At 42.4% G+C, this 23,967-nt stretch overlaps 2 protein-coding genes across 8 annotated transcripts in view; one reads left to right on the forward strand and one right to left on the reverse strand.

Annotated features, from left to right (window-relative positions):
• mitfa (melanocyte inducing transcription factor a) overlaps positions 1 to 6,497 on the reverse strand; it is a 22,895-nt gene extending 16,398 nt beyond the window's left edge. For both annotated transcript variants that reach the window (XM_028997422.1, XM_028997421.1), the window contains exons 1-2: positions 6,333 to 6,497; positions 974 to 1,187 (exon numbers count right to left, since the gene is read on the reverse strand). In XM_028997422.1, the coding sequence (XP_028853255.1) occupies positions 974 to 1,187; positions 6,333 to 6,436 (318 nt within the window). In that variant the 5' untranslated portion in view covers positions 6,437 to 6,497. The remainder of the gene's footprint in view (positions 1 to 973; positions 1,188 to 6,332) is intronic.
• Positions 6,498 to 11,530: 5,033 nt separating this feature from the next.
• Positions 11,531 to 23,967, forward strand: part of frmd4ba (FERM domain containing 4Ba) — a 35,738-nt gene continuing 23,301 nt past the window's right edge. Inside the window, exon 1 of one of the 6 annotated variants that reach the window (XM_028998185.1) lies at positions 11,531 to 11,640. Coding sequence is in view for 5 of the 6 variants with exons in the window: in XM_028998181.1 (XP_028854014.1) it covers positions 21,324 to 21,512 (189 nt within the window). In the remaining variant the exon portion in view is untranslated. Of the gene's footprint in view, positions 11,641 to 21,285; positions 21,513 to 23,967 lie in introns of those variants that run through there. The other 5 variants (XM_028998181.1, XM_028998183.1, XM_028998182.1 and 2 more) reach the window with 5 other exon arrangements.

Here is a 23,967-nt window from a genome sequence, read left to right on the forward strand (position 1 = left end):
AATTTCATGTGTTCAATCCTGTTCATTCTATTGTTCAGTTCTAAAATAGATATACTTATAAATATATATATTTATATATGTAAAATATATATACTAGATGTAAAAAGGTACGCAGCAATAAACACAATGAGGTTATGCAAACTGTCCTCTACTGATCCAGCATTCTCAGATAACTTCCTTCGGTCCCTGTACAACAGCCTTGCTCACGTGTCATTTCACACCCGCTGAAAACCCAGTCCTGCAGTCAGCTCTGCATTCATGTTATAGCAACTCGTTTCTCCCAAAGACGCCTCTTACCGTCTGCTGTGGAGCTGAATACGTCTTGGGAGCAGGTTAACCTTCTCTGTCTCTCTGCAGCAAATATTTAAACATCCATCCAACCAGCCCAACAAAATTAAAGCAATGAAAACACGTCAGTGTAGTGGAGCAAATAGGATTATATGAGCAGAATGCCAACAGTCTGGAAACGCGCTACGCATTAGAGAGGAATTCTCTAAAAAGACGTAATCCCTCCTATGGATTTAATAGAGTTTGCGCTCAAACATCAGTATTCTTCCAGGCCACAGTGACTCCAACAGGGGAATTAATGACAACAGCGGCGTCTCTTAGTGCAAGTTTTACACGGTAACTAAACCAGATAAAGGCAGTAACTTTGGGACATGGTGTCACAGGTCTTATTTCTCAGGCTTGTGGGTTCAGAACAGGCCAACAACATCTGCAGTAGTTAAAATGCACAGAAAACACTAGCAAATGAAAACATCAATACAGTTTATGTTCTGGGTAATTAATTACACACCGACAAACAGCGTAGTTAGTTTCATGTTGTTAATGTATCATATATGTCATATATGTATCATATACACTATTTAAAATAGGATTCCAAGCATTGGAAAATCAAGACTACATAAACCATTCAAGACTGGTGACTTGCGCCAGGGGCCACACAGTCTTTAGTAGCAAGCAATGCCCTTACCTTTAACACCTCGAGAGGCACGTGTGTATCAGGGGGCGGCCCAGGAGCTGGCCTGATGTTGACAGCTGCCGTGTGCTGCAGGTGGGGTGAGACCCGCTGGGCGTGGCGCTCCCGCTGTTCCTGGTTATGGAGCTGCTCCCGCATCAGCTGCTGGCGCAGCAGGACACGGGACGATGCAGAGGACGAGCTGCCATGCCGGCCTGGAGGAGGGTCACTGCATGTACAGCCCAGACCATCAACACATAAAATATGTTAACATTTAATGTTGGGTTGGATATTTTCAATAAGAGGCCACCCAAGTCTACCTGAGCTAATAAATACAATAAAGACCCTGATCAGCAAAATAATGGCTGCCTCAGTTATGCGACACACAAAGCTGCCTTTTTATTTCATAAGCCTCTTCCAAAAGCCTCACATTTCCAAAGTGAGTTGTTTTCCGATACCTCCACCTCCTATACGTATTGTTCAAAGTCTGCCAATGGCCTGCCTTCGTAAACTCAGATTATGAATTCATGGAGTGTAAATGTGTTCATATTCAGTAGCTGCATCTGTGTATGAGAGCTGGGCGGTCCTGATCTCCATTTCTGGCACCGGGAGCACGGAAGGTGGCCAAGACAAGTGATTAAATCCCCTACAATGCATGTATTGCAGATTTAAAGGCTTACAACATGCTTACTGACTTCTTAAAAATTCCTTGTGAGACACTGTTTTTGTTAATATTTAATGGAATGGACTACACAACTGTAGTGTGTTATATGTCAATTGGAGAGACTGTGTATTAGAACCTACATGTGCTGCATGATGCAAGTGTTCAGTATGACTCCCACTTTGTTGCACACACTCCTGTGATTGTACCCTACTCTACAACACAATAGCCAGACTGACCGTATGGATTAAAAGGTTGCCTCATTTGCATTTCAACCCCAAGTGACCCGCCTTGGACTAACATCGTTAACAATTAACACATATTTCTGCCTATGGAACATAATAATAGGATATTTCAAGCCAAACCTGCAGTGACGCATATTGCACACTCATTCTACCCTGGTGGGGGTCTGTTAAATCCTACTGAATTACTTAATCCCGGTGTATTTTAACAACCACATTACAATCATATTTCCTATCTTACAGATTTAAAATTGGGGTCTTTATAATAAACATTTACCTACAAGAGTGTCAAATGCTGAGACAAAAACTGCAGCACTTAATATCCAAACCAGCAAAATGTGGAAGATGGGTCCCTCCCCAAATCTTCAAGTGCACTTTAAACGTGGATATTAAAGGGAAGCTGGCTGCTAAAAGGATTTTTCCAGACAGCGCAGCTGCACAATAATCGTACTAATAAGGCCAGCCACCACGTCAAATTCAATCGCAGGCAAGAGCAATCACACAAGGAGAGAAAATTCATTTAACGTTTGGCCTTCAAGGTGCATTCCTTCAGACAGTGTTCCTAAAAAATTGGTCCAAAATGTAAGCAATTATTTTTCAATTATCTTAGTCATTCCATCTTCACATAAACTATAGTTTTCCTTCAAATCATTATAAATCCTAAACTAAATCTAAACACTAATTATGAATGCAAAGCATGATTTTATGAATCTTGCTTTAACATGTACCATCATATTAATCTTTTATAAGCCATTATAAGCACTTATATAAGTCATACACGTTGCATAGCTCAAATTTTTAAGATTCGTATCATTCTTCTTTGTACAATTTCCGGTAATTAATATGTCATAACAGTAATTTCTCTTTCATTCAAGACCTTTTCATTTGGTATTTGCTAGAAGACTGCAGTTCCCAATTTCCTATTTGATTAATTAAGGCAAATCATGCAAATAAACAAGTTTAAAATGAAGGCATTTAATATCAAACCTAACCCAACATTCATATTTGGAATTGTTAATATGCTCTGCAATAAATGAGGTATGGGTACAAATTTTGAATAACAGACAGAAAACATCATGCTTGATAAATGTGTGAAAGAAAGGCTTTAGGCAACTGACTAATGTAATCATTCTGACTATTAACTCCACAAAACAACAATTAAATATCATTTAGCATTTCATTCTCGCAATCTTCCCTCCTGTTTAACAGCCACATGTGCACACACATGCACACACACATAAATTATCTTGCCGGTTCGTGTGTTTAGGACACCAGGATCCAAGTTGTGTAAGAATAGACATACATTCCAGGAAAAACGTGATCTTTCTGTCTTTATGCTCCCTTCTTTAGTGGCAAATCAGTTTGAATAAGAAAGCATTGTTTTCCAGCACGGCCTTTAACCAAGAAATTTCAATTCATGCTCACTCACATGCTCTGTGTTGTTAGGTCTGGCTGGAACTTGGATAAAAATAACAGAACAACAGAAAGTTACAAAAGCACAGTTCAGCCTACCTTTCTTTCCACTTGTGATCACGTGCAGTTAAACCGTAATAATAAAAAAAATATAAAAATTGTCTATCTGTATGGTAAAGCCCTTAACGGCTCAAGATCCGATCATTTCACTCTGGTCTCATCCACCTTTTCAGGCAGATCTTGGCAAATGGTTTAAATGACCTGAAAAACACTCTGGCTAATCCTGCCGTGTTAATCTAAGAAATCCGAATTCAGTTCACTGCAGTACCTATCATGGCACTCTGTCACATTCTACAACGAATTGGGAAACGTGTGGGGGTGTTACCTTCAGACTACACTCTTTGACTAATTTTGCTCTTTTTAGCATGACAGTTAAAATATTTTTAGAGATCCTTATGACTTTTGACTCAGTAGCACCAGTTCCCAACCCTGTGTAAAGTTTTTCCTTATGTCACACACCGAGTTCAGCGTCAGCTCTGAAACAGGAAGCAGTCTACGAGATGCCTTGCTAAGTTTCCGTGCCGAGGGGTCCAAAAATACTGTGACTTTTGGTGTTTGTGAGGGGCGGGCATCGTTTCCAGGCTTCGATCGGCGCAGCCTAAGCGCGTGTCGCCGCGCCTGCATCTCCACAGGCTTTTCCTCTGCACCCTCATTTCCGGAGCGCTCCGGCGTTGGAGATCCTGCCGGTGAATTTGCTGTCATTGCGCTGTTCCAGGCTGTACTATTGCCACACAGCATGTCCTGAGCCCTTGCTAAGGCTTATGAAGTGTGAAAACAGGGCTCTCTTTGTTTTCGAGGCAATGCACAAGCCTGTAATGCAGACTCTTGCAAAAATGGAACTAATGGAGCAAATAAGAAGCTCTGGCAAAATTTGAGCATATTCAAGGATCCCTTCTGTTGAAAACTACAAGCAAAATTATATAAACAAGTACAAAGATATTTCATTTTTCTCAAATAGAATATACAACCCATTTGTAAATGGTCATTTGTGGACGTGCAGTCCTACATCGAGTTGACGCTAAAGTAAATCTGGCCTAAGTTCTCAAAATAAAAAAAATGCAATTTTGTGTGCAAAGAACGTGAACAAGCAGTAAACGAAAGGCCTGGTGTAAAAAGGTGCCGAATAAATCTTTAGCTCTTATGCAACTAATTCTGTTCCTGTACAACTTCCCATTTTAGAAGGAGCTGCAAAAGCTCCACCTTGTGGCATGCAGTCCATTTTCATACAACACAGCTTTTTTATATAGGTATTTAAGTTTAGGATCATTTCAGGGGAATATTTCTAAAATTCATATTTATGTGTAATCTTTTATATTTTTATTAAAAGTGTGAAACAGCATTTCAACTGTATGCTGTGTGTGCTGCTGTATTGACAACAACCCCCTTGAATCCTGATTCAATAAATAATTCCCGGAATGTGTTTGGCTCATCAGACGTCCTTGTTCCAGTCTTAACACGCAGTCAAGACGCAATCTAAAATCTCCACTGACTAAAATGAACAACGAAGATGACTTCGACAGCGACTTGTCCCCTCGTTTGACTGTTTGACTAAGCGCATACAAATAACGCGCCTCAGTCGAATTCCCAGAGCCTTTTATATCTCTGGAAGCTGGTCTGGAACAAAAATGTATGTAAATGTTTTGCCGTTTATGAAAGGCGATGCTTCGTCCGCCCAGGCTTGCCATGAATTCTATAGTTTGCCCCGGTGAACACCGGTGAACACCTGCACCTGCAGTGACATGAAGAGGTCTTTGGGTTCACGGCGGCCCCTGGAAATAGCAGCGGAATGGCAAATATTCTCTCGCGCCGCATTCCCTGCCACGCATACACCGTAGGCCATTACAAAGCCAGACGTTTAAGAAAATGCCTTGACCTCTGGCCAACATATGACCTCTTGACACCGCCACTGGACAGGCTTGATAATGCGGGACGCTGTTGTAGGTTTATGTTTTGCTGTACGTGTGACTCCTTCTTGCGGATGCCCGGAAGACCTTTTTGGGCTGAGACGTGGACTGAGGTCGCACTTTACTATCAAGAACAACACTAGCTCCTCTGTTCCACAGAACATGTTGTACCTCAGCAAGTCATCGTGTTAATGAGTTTTTAAGACTGTCATCGACTCCAGACTATCTAGTATCACAAATAAACCAAAAAAAAATGTGTCTTATATAATGAAATGTTTTTTTTCTCTGAGTAGATAACACACTAACGTCACAATTCCATTTCGATTGTACTTCTGATTCAGATTAATGGTATCGGTAATGACAGTGATGTTTGTAACCTTGATAACCTTACGTTATTTTTGAGGGGGGTGTACGTGCAATAGCTTTAGGCGACATTGGGGACCATTTCGGCTAAACAGATAGGAGCCTGGTGCCCATTCACTATAGTGTCCTCTGCCATTTATTACTAAAGCAGCATTCTTGGGAATCCGGGAACAACGACGTCAGTGATTCAGACCTGCTGAGGAAATACAAACGCATCTCAGTTACAAGGCAAGTAACCAGAATCAGCTTTAAGGCCCTGGATGCCCGACTGTACTGTGCTGCGCTCCTTCAGTTTATTTTTTCTGCCATTTAACACTCATGTTGTGAAGATGAAGTAATAAGAGGAAGATGGAGAAGTGGGAGACAGAAGTGGGGGGCAGCGATGGATCACATGCCTCTTACGCAGAGAAGAAAAGTGTGTTCTAAGGTCAGCACTTTGTCACAATTACGTTGAAGGAATATAGATTTACAGATTCACATAAAAATCCAACTTGTGAAATATTGGCGTAAACTTAATCTCCTCAGCGCCACCTAGCGACACAGACAGGATAGAGCAATATGCACGTAGAGCATAATTTAATACGCAGAAATACGAAAACAGATAAGAAAAACTTTTAATCTAAAAAAGAAAAACAATAATAATTAAATACTAAATATGCTAAAAGCATGACTCTGACATGACCAGAATTGTGATGAAATTGAATGCAAGCTCAGTCGTGGCTGGAACAAACCTGTTCTGCAATGGCTGACTTTTAAGCTCGTAATATGTTTTGGGCTCCCCCTGGAACTCGTCGTCCACGTCGATGTCCGGAACGATCCCGGACTCAGCCTGCATTCTGCCAGCAGAAGTACGCGGCGAGACGCGGCGGCTGGATGGAGTTTACTGCGTTTGACGGGCAGCGGTCCCTCGGTCAGGTGACGGCGTCTCTCTGCCAGTGGGGGGCGCCAAAACGAAAGCGATGCGGCGCTCACATGGTTTATTATTACTATTATTATTATTACGATCGTGTTAATGAATTTACCCACGTTGGGGCAAAGTTTTAAAAAAACAGAAGAGTCAACATGAAGGTAAAACGTTCTACTTTTGGTGCGTTGGTAATTTTAAATATTACATTTTCTGCGATGTTTCAACATTTTTTTGACCATTCAACACGTATTTACAACATATTATTGTTTTCACAGCAGACCACGCCCACTCGGTCATGTTAGACCAATCAGAACAGTTGTTACGCGTCGGGAAAGGCGCAACAAACCACTATCAACGCCTCTAATAGGTTGACATTCGCTATGCTGTCTGGTCATAGTTCTCTACCTCAATTATTTCTAGTCTTTGTTTTTCCTCGTTCTTTATGTCACAGTAACAAAAGTTTCAAGTCATATAGTTTCGCACGTTAGGCTTACTTATGGCGACCTTACTTATTTCTTGTCTTTGTTTATCTTCGTTTGCAGTGTCCGCTTATGTACTCGTTCAGTACATAAGGAACTCGTTCACTACGTGGTGAACGAGTGGATTATTGTTGAATCTCTCCGTTCATTAGCGCTTCAGTTCACCTGACGTTTCGTTTCTTTCCATGTTGTGGCCTATTGTTTCGTTTTGAGTGCGACTTCACGTTTATTCCACGGGATGTCAGTGTGAGCTCAGTGCAGTCGTCGTGCTCCCTCTGTCTGACTCGGGGAGTGAGCCTTTTATTTCTGTATTTCTGGTTTAATAAGTGTAAAATGTTGTATGCATCTGAATTTCTAATTTGAAGCTGGTTTGCACCTGCACGAGAAAATGTGTGGACTGTGCATGACTTGCCTCCTTTTCTAGGTTTTACTTTTGCTGGTTTCATCGCTGTGCTTTTACCAACTAAGCAAAAAAATACCCACCAATGCTTTTCTTTTTTAGAGAAATACATTTCAGTACCGTTCCAAACAACATAGGAATCCTGCCAGAAACGCTTAGAATCAGACACGAAATGCATCATGTCCTAGTAATGGATTCTGTAAGACAGGGGACATAAGACAGTTTCCTCCGGGCGGTCTTGGATGGTCATGGTAATCAGAAATAGGAATCAAGGATGTAGTTTTCTCACGAACCTGAAAATGCAGACACACTTTATTTGCAGACACAAAAAAGGCCTGTCCTAGAAAATGCGCTCTCAGCATTAGATCCACAAGGCCACAATAACATCAAAATAATGTGCCAGTAATTATTATTCTTGTTCACAGGATCTACAAATTAATAGATGCATAATTAATACGTGTTTTACGCACAACATGCATCACAAAGAATTTAGGAGTGCGGTTTAATTTATACTGTGGTAAAGCCAGACAATGACTTTGGGCCACTGAGATGTCAAAATGTGATGGACTCCAGAAGGCAGAGCACAGGCTGACAGTAGGCCAGAGTGCATCCTTGTCATGAGGTCATCCTCCTTGCTAAACATCTGCTCCATGACGAGGGTTGCGGATTAGGCATAATCCCATCTATTTAAGAGATTTTGTCCAGTAACTGTCCCACTTGTGTCATATTGGGTTCAGATTAGGGGTGCCCTGAGAAGGGGGGAGTCAAAACAAGCAGGTGTTGTGCTGGGTTGTAATGTTTTTTTTTTCTGGTTGCAGTAGTTTAAATAGTTTGCTCTTTTAAACTAAGATGTGTAATTTATGGTTATGGGTAGATGACAGCAGGTTTATATGGTTTATTCACATCATGCCAATGGACATTTCTCTATGTGATTTATGGGACATTTTGATAACACAAGTTACTTTATTTTCATAAGTAGTGGTCAGAACTATGAACAAGTGTGACGTGTATGTAGTACTTGTCCTGCTTTACTACTGGGTCCTTCAATTAAAATTTATGACAAAAGCCATACAAGCAGTTTGAAAACTTGCCATGTGATGCAAAGGACACAGAAAACTAGTCTCACTTGTTAAAACCAACTTCCACAATACAATTCTGTGAACTCTATAAGCATTCAGACAAAACAATTGCATCAAATATTTAAATTCATAATGGGTGTCAAAATGGGTGCAGTACTTCAATAAATCAATGTTTATGCAAAACCAATGTATGCAACTAACATGACCAAGATGGTGTGATGCATGAGACATGATACACAAGACAAAAATGTCACTGGTCTAAAAGCTACACGACTGCTGTAAATTTTAACATATGAGATAACATACTGAATAACATATATTGAATATAACATATATTTACATCATGAGAGGTAACCATGTTTCATGTGTCTGCAAAACCTTCATTTTTATATACATTGAAATACATTTGAGTACCAATCTTAAATACTAGAAAAAGTAAAAGTGCAAATATTATAGAAATTCTTTTAGAATTTTGGTTTCATTTTCCAAAGAATCCAGTCTTTATCCAGTGTTCAGTTTTTTTCAGTGCAGCTATAGATCCAGGTAGATATAGATCCATATCATCTTAAATCATAAAAAAATAAGCGCATCTGTCAGGGAGAAACATGCTCTTTTCATGCACAAGATAAAAAGCACAATAAATATATGTACAAGATGGCTTATACGATTTAAGAAACATTAAAATAATAAGATCTGGGATTTAATCTCTCTAGGACCTGAGGCCAAAAAGAGAATCTGGTGACAAAAATGCTTAATGGGCACACGGCTCAGGAGGGAGGAGGGCTAATGAGATGGGGAGCAGAAATGTCCAAAAATGGGGGATGGGGGAAGGATTTCCTTTCTGGATGAGCCATTTTAGGCATCTGCATGGGAAACAGTGACAACTGGCCAATGACTGATTCTGGGCATCAGTAATTATGCAGCATTTTTTTCAGCTATGCAGGTTTTCCCCTTTAAAACGTGCCACATTTGAGCCAGTGAACTCTGGGAAAAGCCGTTTTCCTGTTTCCTGGTTGTGCATCTGAGCGCTTTTCTATTGTTCAGGGCTACCGTGTCAGCCCATGGCTCAGACCCTCCCTTCCTTCTGTGGAGTACATGTCAGACGGTTCAGTCTTTCCTCTTTTTAGCGTTCTGTCTCCTCAGGACAAGTCATTTCTCTGTCAATTTAGAAATGGAAGCTGAGAGGACGTATGTGTGCTATATGCAACGTCATGTATGCTATGATTCTGCACTGGTTGAATAAATGCCAGGTACGGTGTTGCAGGCGGGCCTGCTCTCAGAACTGCTACTAAAACGGAGAGATTTATGCGGCGGCCTCCGAAATGGCCTCCCTTCCCTGGCCGGCGTGCGCAGTCATGTGAAGCGCTGAACTTTCTGCCGAGGCGAGGCCCGAAAACTCATTAGATTAGCGCTTCGCTCCGAGATAATCACCCAGATCAAGATGAATGTGGAGCAGAGGCTCGCCCGCATCCTTTCACGCAGTCGGCCATGTGTGAAATAAAAAAGCGCTGGATACGGGCGGCGCAGGCCCGTACCGTATTTCATGTCCAGACGGGGATCATTTACACTGCATTACCTGCGTAAGTCTGACAGACACCCAACGTAGTGTTCGCTTATTGCTCATCTCCAGACCCTTTCCCCTCGTGCCTCGAGTGCGAAAAGAAATAATTCCGTACCGCTTGGTTTTCATAACGTAATCACTTTTTATCCAAAATGGTCTCCAGCTGACTCAGCTCGACCCGTCGATGTACAGTAAATAGTAACGGTGTGAGGGATGAGCTTTTGTCCCATTGCCGTGGTAATAACCTGTCCATCAGGCAGGGTAGCCTGTTCGTCTCCAGCTCGCTGGTGCGGCTGTGTTCTGCTGAGCACGTGAAAGGCGGCATTGCAAAAACAAAAATGCAATCATGGAACCAGAACCAGGAAACTATACTTCTGCATTCGCATTCAGGAATGGTTCAGCAGTGGTCAGTGCCATGCTGCTCAAAGCTTATATTTCTAGCACTGAGACTGTCGATAATGCTGATGGCTGCAAATATCCTTTCATGGTGAACTGTGACACAGCATCACCAGTTTAGCGTCATCATGATCACAGTAAAATGAGTGTGTTGGAAGTTTGCATGTGTGGAGAATTGTAATAGCGGTATTGTATACATATAATACTTATTAATGTAAAATCTTATGATACACATTGTTAAGTGTTTATTGATTAAATACTGCATGTTACTGCTCAGTCACAAGTTACGGAACCATCTGCTCTCCCCCCCTATGGACTTAGAGGCCACTTTTAATTGTCATAATGTGTTAGTTAGAAACCTCTCAATACTCAGAAACCTCTGTAATCAGAAGGTTGCCGGTTCGACTCCCAACCCGTCAAGGTGCCACTGAGCAAAGCACCGTCCCCACACACTGCTCCCCGGGCACCTGTCATCGCTGCCTCACCAAGGGTGATGGGTTAAGAGAACACATTTCATTGTGTCACCATGTGCTGTGCTTGCAGTGCGTGTGTGTGTGTGTGTATATGTGTATACATATACACACACACACACACAAAGTACAGGCCAAATGTTTGGACACACTTTCTCATTCAATGTGTTTTCTTTATTTTCATGACCATTTACGTTGGTAGATTCTCACTGAAGGCATCAAAACTATGAATGAACACATGTGGAGTTGTGTACTTAACAAAAAGTGGAGACCTGGTCTCCACAGTCACCGGACCTGAACACATTATATACACACATTTACAGCATTTATCATATACACACACACACACACACACACACACACACACACACACACACACACACACACACACACACACACACACACTATATATATATATAGTACATTACACATGAAATTACATTTAATCTGAAACTAAAATACCTATACAGACTATAAAAAATACTCTACAACTTTCTGTACATTATGATTAGGTTTTAGTGTTTGGCGTTATTTGACTGCATGCTTGCTTGAAGGATGCCTGTGTCTGCTGTGCATGGTGTGTTAGACGCGGCGGTCACGTGGTCCGCGTCGGTGGGAAATTCGTCTGCGCCGCGCAGGCGCGGACCTGGCGAGATAAGGAGACGCGCGGCGGGCACCGGGACGCGCTCAACTTCTCCCTCTCGCCCCAGATGAGTTTCTTCCGAGGGGGGACCCCCGGTTTACGAGGTAAGAGCGTTTATCGCGTCACCACCCCCGAAACGCACTTTCACTCCGGAGCCCGAGCCGGCAGTCGCGACGCAGGGGACGCGACCGCCGTCACAACGCCGCGTCCGTCTGCGGCTTTATACCTGTAATTATCCGGCAACCTCATTAATTGTTGAGCAGAAAAGTTCACCTTATATATATTTAAATAAAGTATATTTAAATATCTGAGACATACCTGATTGACTATTGTTTAGCGCGCGCGCACACACACACACACACACACACAATGTGACAGTGTGTCTGCTGATTATCCTTCTGTTTGGTTCTGGTGGCAGAATGAATAAATGGAGAAATGGGCGCCTGTCCGCTTCCGAGCAGAAAGTTTGCCGAGAAATGAGACCTTATCGCTCACTTCCATCAGACCAGGGTGTGAGAGCAGTAAGTGGCTCCCTGGGGATGAGTGTGGTGGTGTAGAACAAAAAAGACAAGAGCTTGAGTGTGTGTGTGTGTGTGTGTGTGTGTGTGTGTACTTTCCTGCCTAAACATGTGGCGGCTGATGATTATTAGACCAGCGCTTGTAAGAAGTTGGGGAGACGAGAAGAATAGAAGAACACTCTGCCGCTTAGCTTCCTGCTTCCTAGGAAAAGCCAACATTGGTAGAAACAGACGTGTGACATCCTGCTCGGACCTGGGGAACTGCTGTGGTTTTTTTTTTTTTTTTTTTTAGCGGATCCGAGGACAAAAACAAAAAAAAATGTCTCTGTGCTGACCTCCCTTTGAAAAAAACGTGTGTGTGTGTGTGTGTGTGTGTGTGTCAAGGCAGCACTACTGCACGGTGGCCAGTCAGCAGGTCTGTAAAGGGGCCAACGTTGAATTTAGAGAAAAGGCGGAATTTAGGAAAACAGTGGTTAGGCACACACACACACACACACACTCGCAGACGTGCGAGTGTGAACGCACAAACTCGGTTTGGGAAAGGGGAGGAGAAAAAACAGGGCGGCGTTGTGTGCGGCTTCCGTCCAGGCCATTCGGTCGCTTTAATGGGGTCAACGATTCCAGTTCAGCGAAGCCGGGATACCGCCAGAGTCACCTAACTTCGTTCACGCAATATCAATTCATTTAAGCACGAACACGTGTGACCAAGGCCCCATCGTCCCCGTCCGGTCAGCGCTTTCTCACAGGTAGCGCCGTGCACGTCCCATTCAAGTAAAGCGCCGCCAGTCTCGCCATTTGATATTGTTGCAATTCCTGTTTTCGAACGTAACAGCTTCCCCCGTGCGCTTCCTGTTGTACGAGCTTTTTTTTTAGTTTTTTTATCACAAGACGTGAACAGGACAACATGCAGCGTGGAAGTCTTTTTTTTAAAAGGTACAAAACAGTGGTTTGTTTAAATTAAAGAGTCCTCGAAATGTAAAAAGTTCCTTTTTGAAAATGAATAGATTTGTTAGAATGTTTTTGGGCATTTCTTTGCGGTGAAGTTGTGGCTGAATATGACAGCAGTATTTTTTTGAAGTCATTGTGGTATTTTAACAAATAGACCCGTTTTCTTTGAAGTTTTACTAGCAGGAGGGAAAACTGGCATCTCCATTTTGCGTTGATGCATTCGTTTGCATCAATCCTATTCCAAAGAAGAGATTTTATCCCCATGAATGCATGCAGGACATGTAATCCATGGCCCACCCTGTTCCATAGAAAGATGTAAGATGTCTTGTGGACAGTTCATGAGCAGAAGAAGTGTTCACGTTATTGGTGTTCACGCATTGGTGTAACATATGGTAATTGTGTGAAAACAACGTGACTTTCCGGTGGCCAGTGGAACAAAATAGGTGTTTAGTTTTTTTTTGGTGACATCCCTGCTGCTTCCCTTGAAGGCCCGAGCGGAAGCTGTCCATGTTGTTTCCTGTAATTACCCTGTCTGTGTTCCTCACGTTTATGCTCAAAGACACACACAAAAAAAAAGACCACAGGCACGATGCATTCATTAGGAAGCTGGTATAAGGGCGGAGCGATGGTAACCGCTCACGGGATACCATGCCGGGGAGAAGTGGAATCGGAGCAGATAAAGAACTGTTGTCGTCCTGAGAAATATTAGTGAGGTGTGTGTGTGTGTGTGCCTACATGCCCCACAGGCTGGAAACCACCAAGATCTATACTGCTTGGCGGTGTTAAGCCCCATGTGGCTGTTTCACTCTGACGTTCCTGGAGGGCTCGCCGCTGCCAGGAGCGCGTTTGTCCGCTGAAGCAAATCCAGTGGCCGCGAGGTTTTTTTTTTTTTTTTTTTTTTTATTGATCCAGGAGTCCGATGGTGTCCTCTGCCTTTTTCTCCCGAGTTTCTTATGTCCGCCCTGAGTCAGTTTAATGGTAGTCCAGTAATAATGGGGCTCAAAACAGCCCCACTCAAGTCATGAACATACATTTCAGTCAACGCTCCAGCAATTTGAGATATTGGTTTTCTGAACTTTTATGAGCTTCCAGTCATAATACATTTGCAATCTGTGAAGATGTTCTTTTTTTAATAAAATGTCTTTCTTGACAATATTCTAATTGTCTGAGATTCACAAGCTTTTTTTCTCGTTCATGAAATGCCCCCACATCCAAATAACATTATTTCTTAACCAGCACCCTGTTCCTGTACCCCAGACCTATGCCTCCCCACAGAGACCCACCTGTCACTAGAGACGATTACATGGCTTTAGGCCTTTTTTAGCACAGCAGGGACTCTGGGAATAACTTGGGAGGTAACCCCAAGTCATCATCCAAAACCTACACCCACTCTAACCATATTTCACCTTTACAAACAGCCCTTATCTTTCTAATGCTCACAAGGGACATACCTTACAATAAATATCATTATAATTATACAATTGTATAATAATTGTAAAAATAACTGTAATCTATCAATATCAGCCAGAATAGCTTTCATCCTGGTGTATTTTATATTGTGAGAAGAAGTAAAATGTCAGAGTTCAGTGGTATTGCAGAAGCTTTAATATTCGGGTGGTAAAAGGGAGATTTTAGAGTTCGATAACGGAACAACGTGACAGCGGCCATTCAGATATACGACAGAACTCTGGACTTCTGTACGTGCCACATCCTCCCCTTATTGTTCTGCTTTTCCCACCAACCTCTCATTCATCTAGAAGTATCCTTGGAGCACAAATATTGATTCTTAATACCTGGAACACTGTTGGTGTGGGTTAAGAACCTCTTGACCATTCAGAAGGTATTATTATTTATGCTCATAAATGATAATAATTGCAACTATACTACATGCTAACTGAACAATATAGTGAATTCAAAACACGACACTGACCTTTTCAGCACAACTATGTGTGCTCTATGTGACTGTGTCTTGGTCAGATACCTGCCAGATAATCAATCATTGCACTTCGGCCTACAGTGGGGGAGAGAAGCGTTGAACGCGTTTGGCGTTGGTGAGAAATCTGACACTCACAGCGCCTCACCACCTGACTTGGGTTAGAAATACTAGTCCTCTAGGAGGCGACCACAGGTGTCATCTAAACCGGGCAGGTACAGTACTGCTGGTGGCCCGGGGTGCCTGTGAAATACAACGGGAACGCTTTTGTTAAGGGTCGTGTGACGCACGAAACCGCCTTAACAAATGCAGTCTGGAAGGAGACCTTTGAGGGCTGATACTGTAGCCTGAAGCAAGCAGGGTATCATGCAAGGTGTTTGAAAGAGGACGAAAGGAGATCCATAGGTGGACCTGTTGTTTCCCATTTGGCCGGCTAATCTTCATGTTTTTCGATTCATGATTTAGGGCCCATGTTTCAGTGAGCATTTCATTCCATTTACATTACTAACTTTATCAGACACCCATATTCATAGTGCCTTTTAATCAGTAGTAATGTATTTAATGAGGAGGTTGGACAATTATGAACATCCACTATTGAAAATTTCCAAATTCCCATGAATTTTTATAAAAGAATAGAAGCGTTATGGAAATAAGTGTTGGTGAGAAAGCTGAGCCTTGGATATCTAATTATCTAAGAAATTGTATGTTAGATGGTACTTACTGCACTTGCAATTCCCTCTTTGGCATTGTGAATGTATGTAAATAAGGTCTCCGGTGACATCCTTATTGGGTCACTCTTTTGTTCAAAGGAAAAGTAGAAATGGAAAGCATTTCTCCAACTCAATGGGATGACAGTAAAGAGAGCTGGAGCAGGGTAAAATAAAAAAAAAAAAAGCGAGAGGGGTAAATTACAGGAGCAGCGAGAACCACGTTGGATCAAAAGCACTCTAACTGCCACTGGGTGAATGACCGTTGAGGTTCAGCAACAGGGAACGCATCAGAGCCAGACAGATGTTGCAAGGTCATAGGTCATAGTTGACAAAGAGATGGACACCACAGAACATATTAGGTTCTGTTAATGTTTTTTCTTTTTTCATAATTTTGCATTGTGCTTGTGGAATATGGGGTTCCACCAGACCTTCCTTGTTTCTTCTGATTCTCACAGCTCCTTACCATTTTATGAAGTTGTTGGTTGAAATCTGAAAATGAATATGGAAGAGTTCTTTTCAGTCTGTATTTTCAAATAATAATAATAATTCTAAGATATAAATCATGGTGCGCCTTTCAAATTCACTTTTACACCGCCTCACCCTCCGTCTCTCACCGTCTCACAAGTTCTTTGTCCATCCCTGTGGACCCCTGTGGTGATACTAAAGGAAAGCTATTCATGCAATTCATGTCATGCATATAATATTCAGTTTCAAGCTTTTTTTTTTTTTTCCTGGGGCCCTTTAAATCGCACCACCCACAACCCCCGTGGGAGCTTATTAGAAGGAGGCAAAGTGAGAGACGTTCACTGACCACCCGGTCCTTCTGTTCTTTGGCATCTATTTCCGCTCACAGTCTACTGTATGTGACACAGAGCTGGATGCCAAATCCCAGCCATGCCAGACAATCTGATAGCATGGTGGTGTCACCCTGGGTCCCCCAGGCGCTTTCCTGTGTCCCCGCCCCCGCCATGCAACACAACAGCAGGATGTGACAGGGCGCTAAATGCTCCCATGTTCCCTCCCTGGTGGTTGTAGCTCATGCTTAATGGATGACATTGAGATTTTGAGATGAATAATGACAATTTCTGAGGGACAAATGGATTTGGTGACTGTGTGATACCACCTTGGTAGAGTGACCTCCTTATTAAGAAATGTAAAGTATGTACAAAGGGATTTGCTGCATAAAAAGACCATTTGCATGCACAGCACTGGCTCAGCATTTTCCGGACCAGACATTCTGCTTATTTGGGAAAGTGTGTCATGAACTGTTTCTCTAACAAAGCATTGGCAAAAACTCCTCTGGCTAAATGTTCTGAACATATCTCAATAGCTATTAAGCATTTTGTTCCTTATTGATCTTGTCACTAACCCACTTTTTTTTATGTTAACCAAGGAAAAGGAACCAAGAACGAAAAGAAATTCACCAAAAAAAGTAAAGACTTTGAATGTAAAGTCTTTGAAGACCTGACTATGCTGCTAAACTTGTTCCCATGAACAGGTTTCAAAACGAAGAAATGTCCCTGTTCATATCACAAAAGCCCCTTTATATAACATTTCCCCTTTAAAATGACTAATGTTTCTGAAAGTCTACCAACCATTCTAGTGTTGTCAACACAGGAGACAGTCGGCCAGGTCACCTGACAGACCAGCGTCACCCTGAATGGGGTGCGTGCTAGAATCCATGAAAAGAAAGGGAATGCTAACACTCCACATTCCTCGGCCGGCAGTCATACGGGGGTCCGGACGTTTTCCGTTGGTGGCACCGACTGCCTGTGTCCTTGGCATCAAATTTTTCATGCTACTGTTACGCCGGTTTTTGTAGCGATAATTGCCCCCGTATTACCAGCTCACCCTGGGAGAGAGATGCATGATGGTTTTGGCAGCTGGGGTGTGTCAACATGCCCTACATGGTATTCTCAGTGGACCCGAAGCCACGTGAATGTAGATCAGCTTCTGAATTTAGCCGGGGCGCTCCCTAATCGAGACACGCCATTGTCGGGAGTCTTACAGCGGTGTTTCCTGAGGATACTGCGTTTCTTTCATCTGAGCGATATGGTTTATATGTATACCACATGGTTTTTTTTTTGCATACCCTGTGCACCAGTAATGCTGCACCATCTACTGGCATAATGTGAAGCTGCTGTTGGAAGCGGCGTCCTTTCACCGCCAGAAAAACAACATACAATTGTGCTTGCCACATGGTGCATGGAACAAAAGCAAAAGGGGCCCAGGCTAAAACAATAGGCACTTGATAGCTGATGGTGCAAGGTCAAGAGAAACAGCGGCCTCAGTAAAGGGTTGTGGGGGCATGGCGGTGAGGTCATGGTGCTCATGGCTACTGTTTTTAAAGATAGAGGTGTGTCACAATCAACTTGCATGATGTGGTAAAGTTGCCTTGCTAGCCTTGTTCCTGCTGCACTCATTGAGCTACAGCATTTGTTCTTATGCTGGTAAACCCATGTACATTTACATTCAGATCATCAGTGAGACTATGTATGTATGGAATTCAAATCTCCTCAACTCATTATTGTTTTAAAAAAAAGCACACATTTTGAATGGTAAACTGTAGTATAATTAACTCTGTTAACTCTGGTGCACTAATGGTGCACACTATATATATAGCAGGTCCAAATTCAATACCATTCATTCGCTGCACTGTGGTTGCAGGCATGACAATGAAGGCCAACAGTTAATATTGATGAATTTTTGCAGTAACAATAAAGATGCTGTATAGTGCTAAGCACGTCATTCTGCCTGCAGCAAGGTAGCAAACTAATTTTTTTAGTTTGTTTTTGTTTCAGTTGGGATTGGTAGAACAAGTTAGAGAAGGAGCAATGGGTTTTAAATGCATTCTTTTATGTGGTGGCATATCAGAAATAGTAACAAATCTCTAGTGTAGACCTAATTTCTCGAATATGACCACTAATATTACTTTCAAAATGAACCTGCAACAGATGAAAGCTATAACAACATCACCAATGTGTGTTCATGGAATTTCATTAAAAAAGATCATATTAATTGCAAATATTTTGGGAAATATTTCTTACCGGCCTGCACTGTTTCACAAGAGACATATTTTTCATTTTGTATGATCTATAGGTGATATATCTGGTTCAAATGTAGTCACATATATATATATATATCCAGGTACCCAAGTCACTCAGTTATACAGTGTGTTAGTATGTTAGTATGATTTTATCTCTGTCATTCATTTGTGGTTTATTATCTTTTTAAAAGGACTGACTATTTCTCTATAAATACAGTGCAGCTCAGGTGAGAGGCGAGGCATATCAGTGTGAAGCTGAATGTGAAATTATTCTACTTCAAAGGAAAACGCATGATATGAAACAAAAATTCTGAAGAAAACAGTCATGTGTTTAAACAGCCGATGTCTGTCATAATACGTCTTCCATGGAAACGTCTCATTGTCAATTTAACTTTTTTTTTATACATGCAAATCACTCAGACGGAACTATTTAACATGGACATCAGGATGTATACACTGAATATTCAGAGAATTAAAACCCTTACATCTCATCAAAGGTACCTTTTAACTGCAGTACGGTGTGAACAGATGGAATTTCTACATGCACAGTGTTAATATTTAACATTTTTGGTGTAATAATTTGGTATATCAATATATGTATGCATGTTTGCTGTGTGCTGTACACTCTCATATAGCTCACAGGCACAAATGCCCTTGAAATAGATCCCCTGTCAGTGTGGTTGATGCACTTTTTTGTATAATTACTGTTTATTTCTGTAATGAAGTTAAGTGACTATAATTGTAGTTTTACAAAAGCATAATGCCTTAGAATGTTATTCTTTACCAATACGGTTGAGGGTGGGGTCGAGTTTAAGTTTTGAATAGCCATATTACATAAATGTAGCTGCACACGATACATAGTTATTACTCTAGTTCTTTACAAAGAGATTGAACCTAATGTGTGTGTGTGTGTGTGTGTGTGTGTGTGTATGTTGTTGCGTAGCCTCATTTCTGCTCCAGAATCAGGCTAATGTGGTTAGCAGCTCTCAGAATTCCCCCAGCGCATTTCGGCCTTTGACCCCATCATCAACAAATCGGTGTGTGTGAGTCTGGCCTCTTTACTCAGTGGACAGTTATTCTAACCAGAGGTCAAACTTTTTGTCATGCACAGTTACAGGCACTCACAACAAGAGCTTGTTTCAGAACTTGTTTTTTCTTCTGTAAATATAGCCATGGTGGCATCTCTGGACAGTACTGTCCTTGTTTTAATGTCTGAAGAACTGAGAACAGTGCACATCAGAGGGTTTGTGTGTGTGTGCATGTGTGTGTGTGTGTGTGTGTCCTTCACAATGTTCTGTCCCCTGGCAGTTTGCTGCTGTAAATACTGTACTTTTACATTGATTTCCCAGTCTGCAGTGGTTCATTGATTTAAAACGTTCCAGTTTCACAGAAGATCATCTCCCGCGTCCTCTTGCCTCCTTTCAAAGGGAATCAGTGTTGATCAAATTTTCCGATGTTTATATAGGTTTGTGTCATTGGTACTTTCAGTCGGGGACTGTCAGTCGGGGACTGTCAGATCCACTCATCCTGTCCTTCTGAATGACCCCAACATGTGTACAGTGGCACAGCGGCTGTTTAAGAGACTGTACATCTGTGTGTTTGTTCAGGTTGGGTGTGATCAGTAACCCAGATGTTTCCAGATGTGATTTATTTATTTATTTCATTATCAATTTTCCTTCCAACAACGTGGTCTTGGACCGCCACTGAATCCAATTTTGAGGAGGGATGAGCTTTTGAAATAATTCTATGATTCAAAATGGCAACATGCATCTTTTATAAAAGTGGCTTTATTGAAGGAAAAGATGAAAAAACATACATTTAGGGGTAAAATACTACAGTAGGTATTTTGGCCTTTCCCACGTTATTTGAATATATAAATGACCACACCTTCCCATAATAGCAGGACACGTTCTCAGTGTAATAGTACCCACTTGAAATTTTGCATTTTTTACTAAAAGTCCACAGCAGAGTGGAGGTGAAGTGGACTATCATGGGCGGTGATGTCTGCTGTCCTCAGGAAGCTACGCCCCTCTCCCACACAGAAAATGAGTGACCTTCAGTGCGGAGTCTCTGATTTTGGAAAACTATAATATCCAGTGTTCCATTGCGTGTGTAGCAGAGCAGACGGAGCGTGCTTTGGTATAAAACTGGTCATTAAACGACTTGAATAAATTGGCGTATGATTCTTAGCACTGTTACTTATTTTTAGGGCCTAGAGAGAGAGAGGTGGACGTTCTTCTGTAAAACTTTTATGAGAATGGAAGCTGTTGTGGAGAAACAAAACAGAAACACGACAAAGCCACTGCTGTGGTAGACCGAGTGAAACCACAAGGTTTGTTTTGTGGGGAAGACAGCGAAAGGCTGTCGTCATTGTGCGTGTGTGTCTGAAGGCTTTGTGTGTGTGAGATGTTTGTGTCTTGGGCTGAGCGGGTTTTGTCTGGGCCCAGCCCTCCTCTGTTCTCCCACACACTCTCTCTCTGAGGGGACATGTTGGACGGCGGCCCGGCCAGGAAAAAGCGTTGAGCACGGCCCCCGGCGCGGCGTCTGACCCGGGCTTCTCTCGGCTCGCACCAGCCTCTCTCTCTCTCTCTCTCTCTCTCTATCCCGCTTGCCGAGCGCCGGAGGGAAAGCCATGGCTCTGGGGATGATGGTGTGCGGAGTGGAGGACCTGCTGGCCAGCAGCAGCCAGTTTGTGTGGAGCCTGGCCGAGCGGTTGGTCAGGAAGTGCTACACCCGAGGCCTGGAGCCCTGCAGGAGGCTCCTCCAGACCTGGTTTCGGCTTGGTACACTCTACCAGGTACACCAATATCGTCCAGAGAGGGTAAATCACACGGCATCTACATCCCACCTTTCATCCAATCGTCAGCGAGTGTACGGGTGTGTGGACGGCACCGTCTGCCGATGTGGCTGCTGAAGCCATTAAGCTTCCCTGTGGTGACTTGTAAAGGTCTGCAGGTATCAGTGATGTCAGCCACATGGGTTTTGCTGTAAGGTCTGCTAATGTGATAAGTATGTGTGTTTATTGCCCTCCGGTCGCTCTTGGCGACCCGAGCTGGGAAAGGTCGCACGAGGACAGCGGTGTTGTGGGTGAAGAGCGCCCGCTGAGTGAGATCTCTCAGGCCATCTCAGGTCGGGGCATGGTGGACCGTGTCTGTTCCCCATCACTCAATTCCGACGCTTGGAGCCGGGCTGGGAGCGGCCCATATGGAAGCCATTGTCAGGAAGCACGGACCGTCCTTTGATCTGTGTGTTGGCGTGTCAGTACAGCCGTACCCGTGAGGCAACGAGCCTGCTTTTGGCTGTTGTTGATCGAGTTGACACATTGACACATTGCGTTATAAATTTGTCCTATAAATGCTCCCTTTGTTCTTGTAATAAAAGTTTTACCAGCTGCACATATTTCATGGCAGTTTGCTCACTGCGGTATGATTGATATTTTTTTATTATTATTACTACTTTGTATAAGAGTGAACGGGGTCGGCCTGCTTTGTGATATTGGGCCCAGTTCACTTTCTGTTCAGCGCTGGCTGGTCAATAAAACTGTAGAGCCCCGGGCATCAGGGTGCAACCAGACAGGTCACTGCGAAGGCTGCTTTTGTTTTACATTTGTCGCCCCAAGGCAGAGCTTTGTAGGGGGTGACCTCTCGGTCATGCCTGTTACACGTCATATGACCCCCTTTTGAACATGGGTATAACCATAACGAAGCACTGGTGCACACATTATCCTCAATCATTTTTATTATTCTTTTTGAAAATTAGGTTAGACTTTACAGCAGCAAAGACTTTGATTTTTATTAACTGTGTAGGTTAAATTGATTGTGGACATTGTGACGCAGACGTTGCGGTAAAACTTTAAAAGTTTAAAGTGTATGTGAATGTGAATGGGTTTGGGTGTATGTATGGGTATTGTAGGAATTATGCCAAGTGAGTCCACTTGCAGGTTTGGACATCAGACAACAAGACTAATTAAAACACTTGCAATTGACATTTACTGCTATTGTATTTTCTGTTTAGACACTTTAAAGTTGAATGCATATATTTAGGATGATGAAAAATACAGTATGTGACAAATACAGTAAATTTAGCAATATTTCCTACCAAATCTGACCAAAATCTGCTGGGTTTAGTCTGAGTGCATGTCTGCAGAAGCCGTTAGGAATAAATCTGAGTTTATGGGGGCTCCTGTGGCTCAGACAGGGTCAGCAGAGATGGAATAACAGGCTTAGCCCAAACATAATTCCCAAATGTGCTTGTACGGTAACAGTTTGGCCATTTTGAGTGTTACTGTAGTAAACGAGTGACTGAACTTGAGTGCCGCTGGCATCGTGTGTGCCATCCCTGTGCGCTCAGAACAACTGTGTTTGTCATCAGAAAGCCACAATGCCACATTGATAACTGTCCCCTGCTCTGGATTGTACAATCCCTTGAAGGGTTACTATAGTGACTAATCCTCTTGTAGACAATGGATCTCTGTAATTAACAGCTACAATAATTCCCCGAATGAAGTCGGATTACGCACAATCTTGGGTTGTTTGGTTAGGAGGACTGGGGGATGATCACACAGTGTTTCTATGGTCAACAACTACTTGCTTTGTATTATTAATACATTTTCTTTTATAGCTTTTGTTGTACGCTTTTCCCCTTATATTTTAATACATAAAATATGCTTTGTATTAATAATGCAGCAACAGATGCCGTTTAAAAGCTTTGAGTTTATCGCATGTTGGTGGTTTGCTGTTGTAGGCTGCCAGAATAAAGCATGGCTGCCAACTTTCAGCTATTTGACCGTTATCGTTGAAAGGTGAACTGATGGCTGAGGTAAAGCTACAGCTACATCACCGTAATCAACATAAAACAGTACCTATAAAGGCTACTTACAAACACTTGGTCCGAGTCAGAGCTATTTGCTACAGATTCTCTGCGATTCCGAAGCGGTTAATATGAAGCTCATACTCTTGCCATCGATCCAGTGTATGGTGAGTGTCTTCCCCCCCACTCATCTAGGAAATGAGGTCGACTATTGATCACTTGGACAACACTTACCATAATGAGCTTAATGAATAAAATTAAAATAAAAAAACTTGATAAATTGCCAACTGTATTAGTGGGTCGACCATAAATAGGCCAACTCGGTTTAGAATTGCAGGTGGTCCACGTCTGTGGGAATATTTTTAGGTCTAACTGCATGACACTGATTATCTCATCCGTCATTCTTTTTCCACCAATGTATTGAGCTGAAATATTTGTACTGAAATTTTTGAAATGCTTTGTCATAC

This window comes from Denticeps clupeoides, chromosome 12, assembly GCF_900700375.1.
Source record: "Denticeps clupeoides chromosome 12, fDenClu1.1, whole genome shotgun sequence".
NCBI lineage: Eukaryota > Metazoa > Chordata > Actinopteri > Clupeiformes > Denticipitidae > Denticeps > Denticeps clupeoides.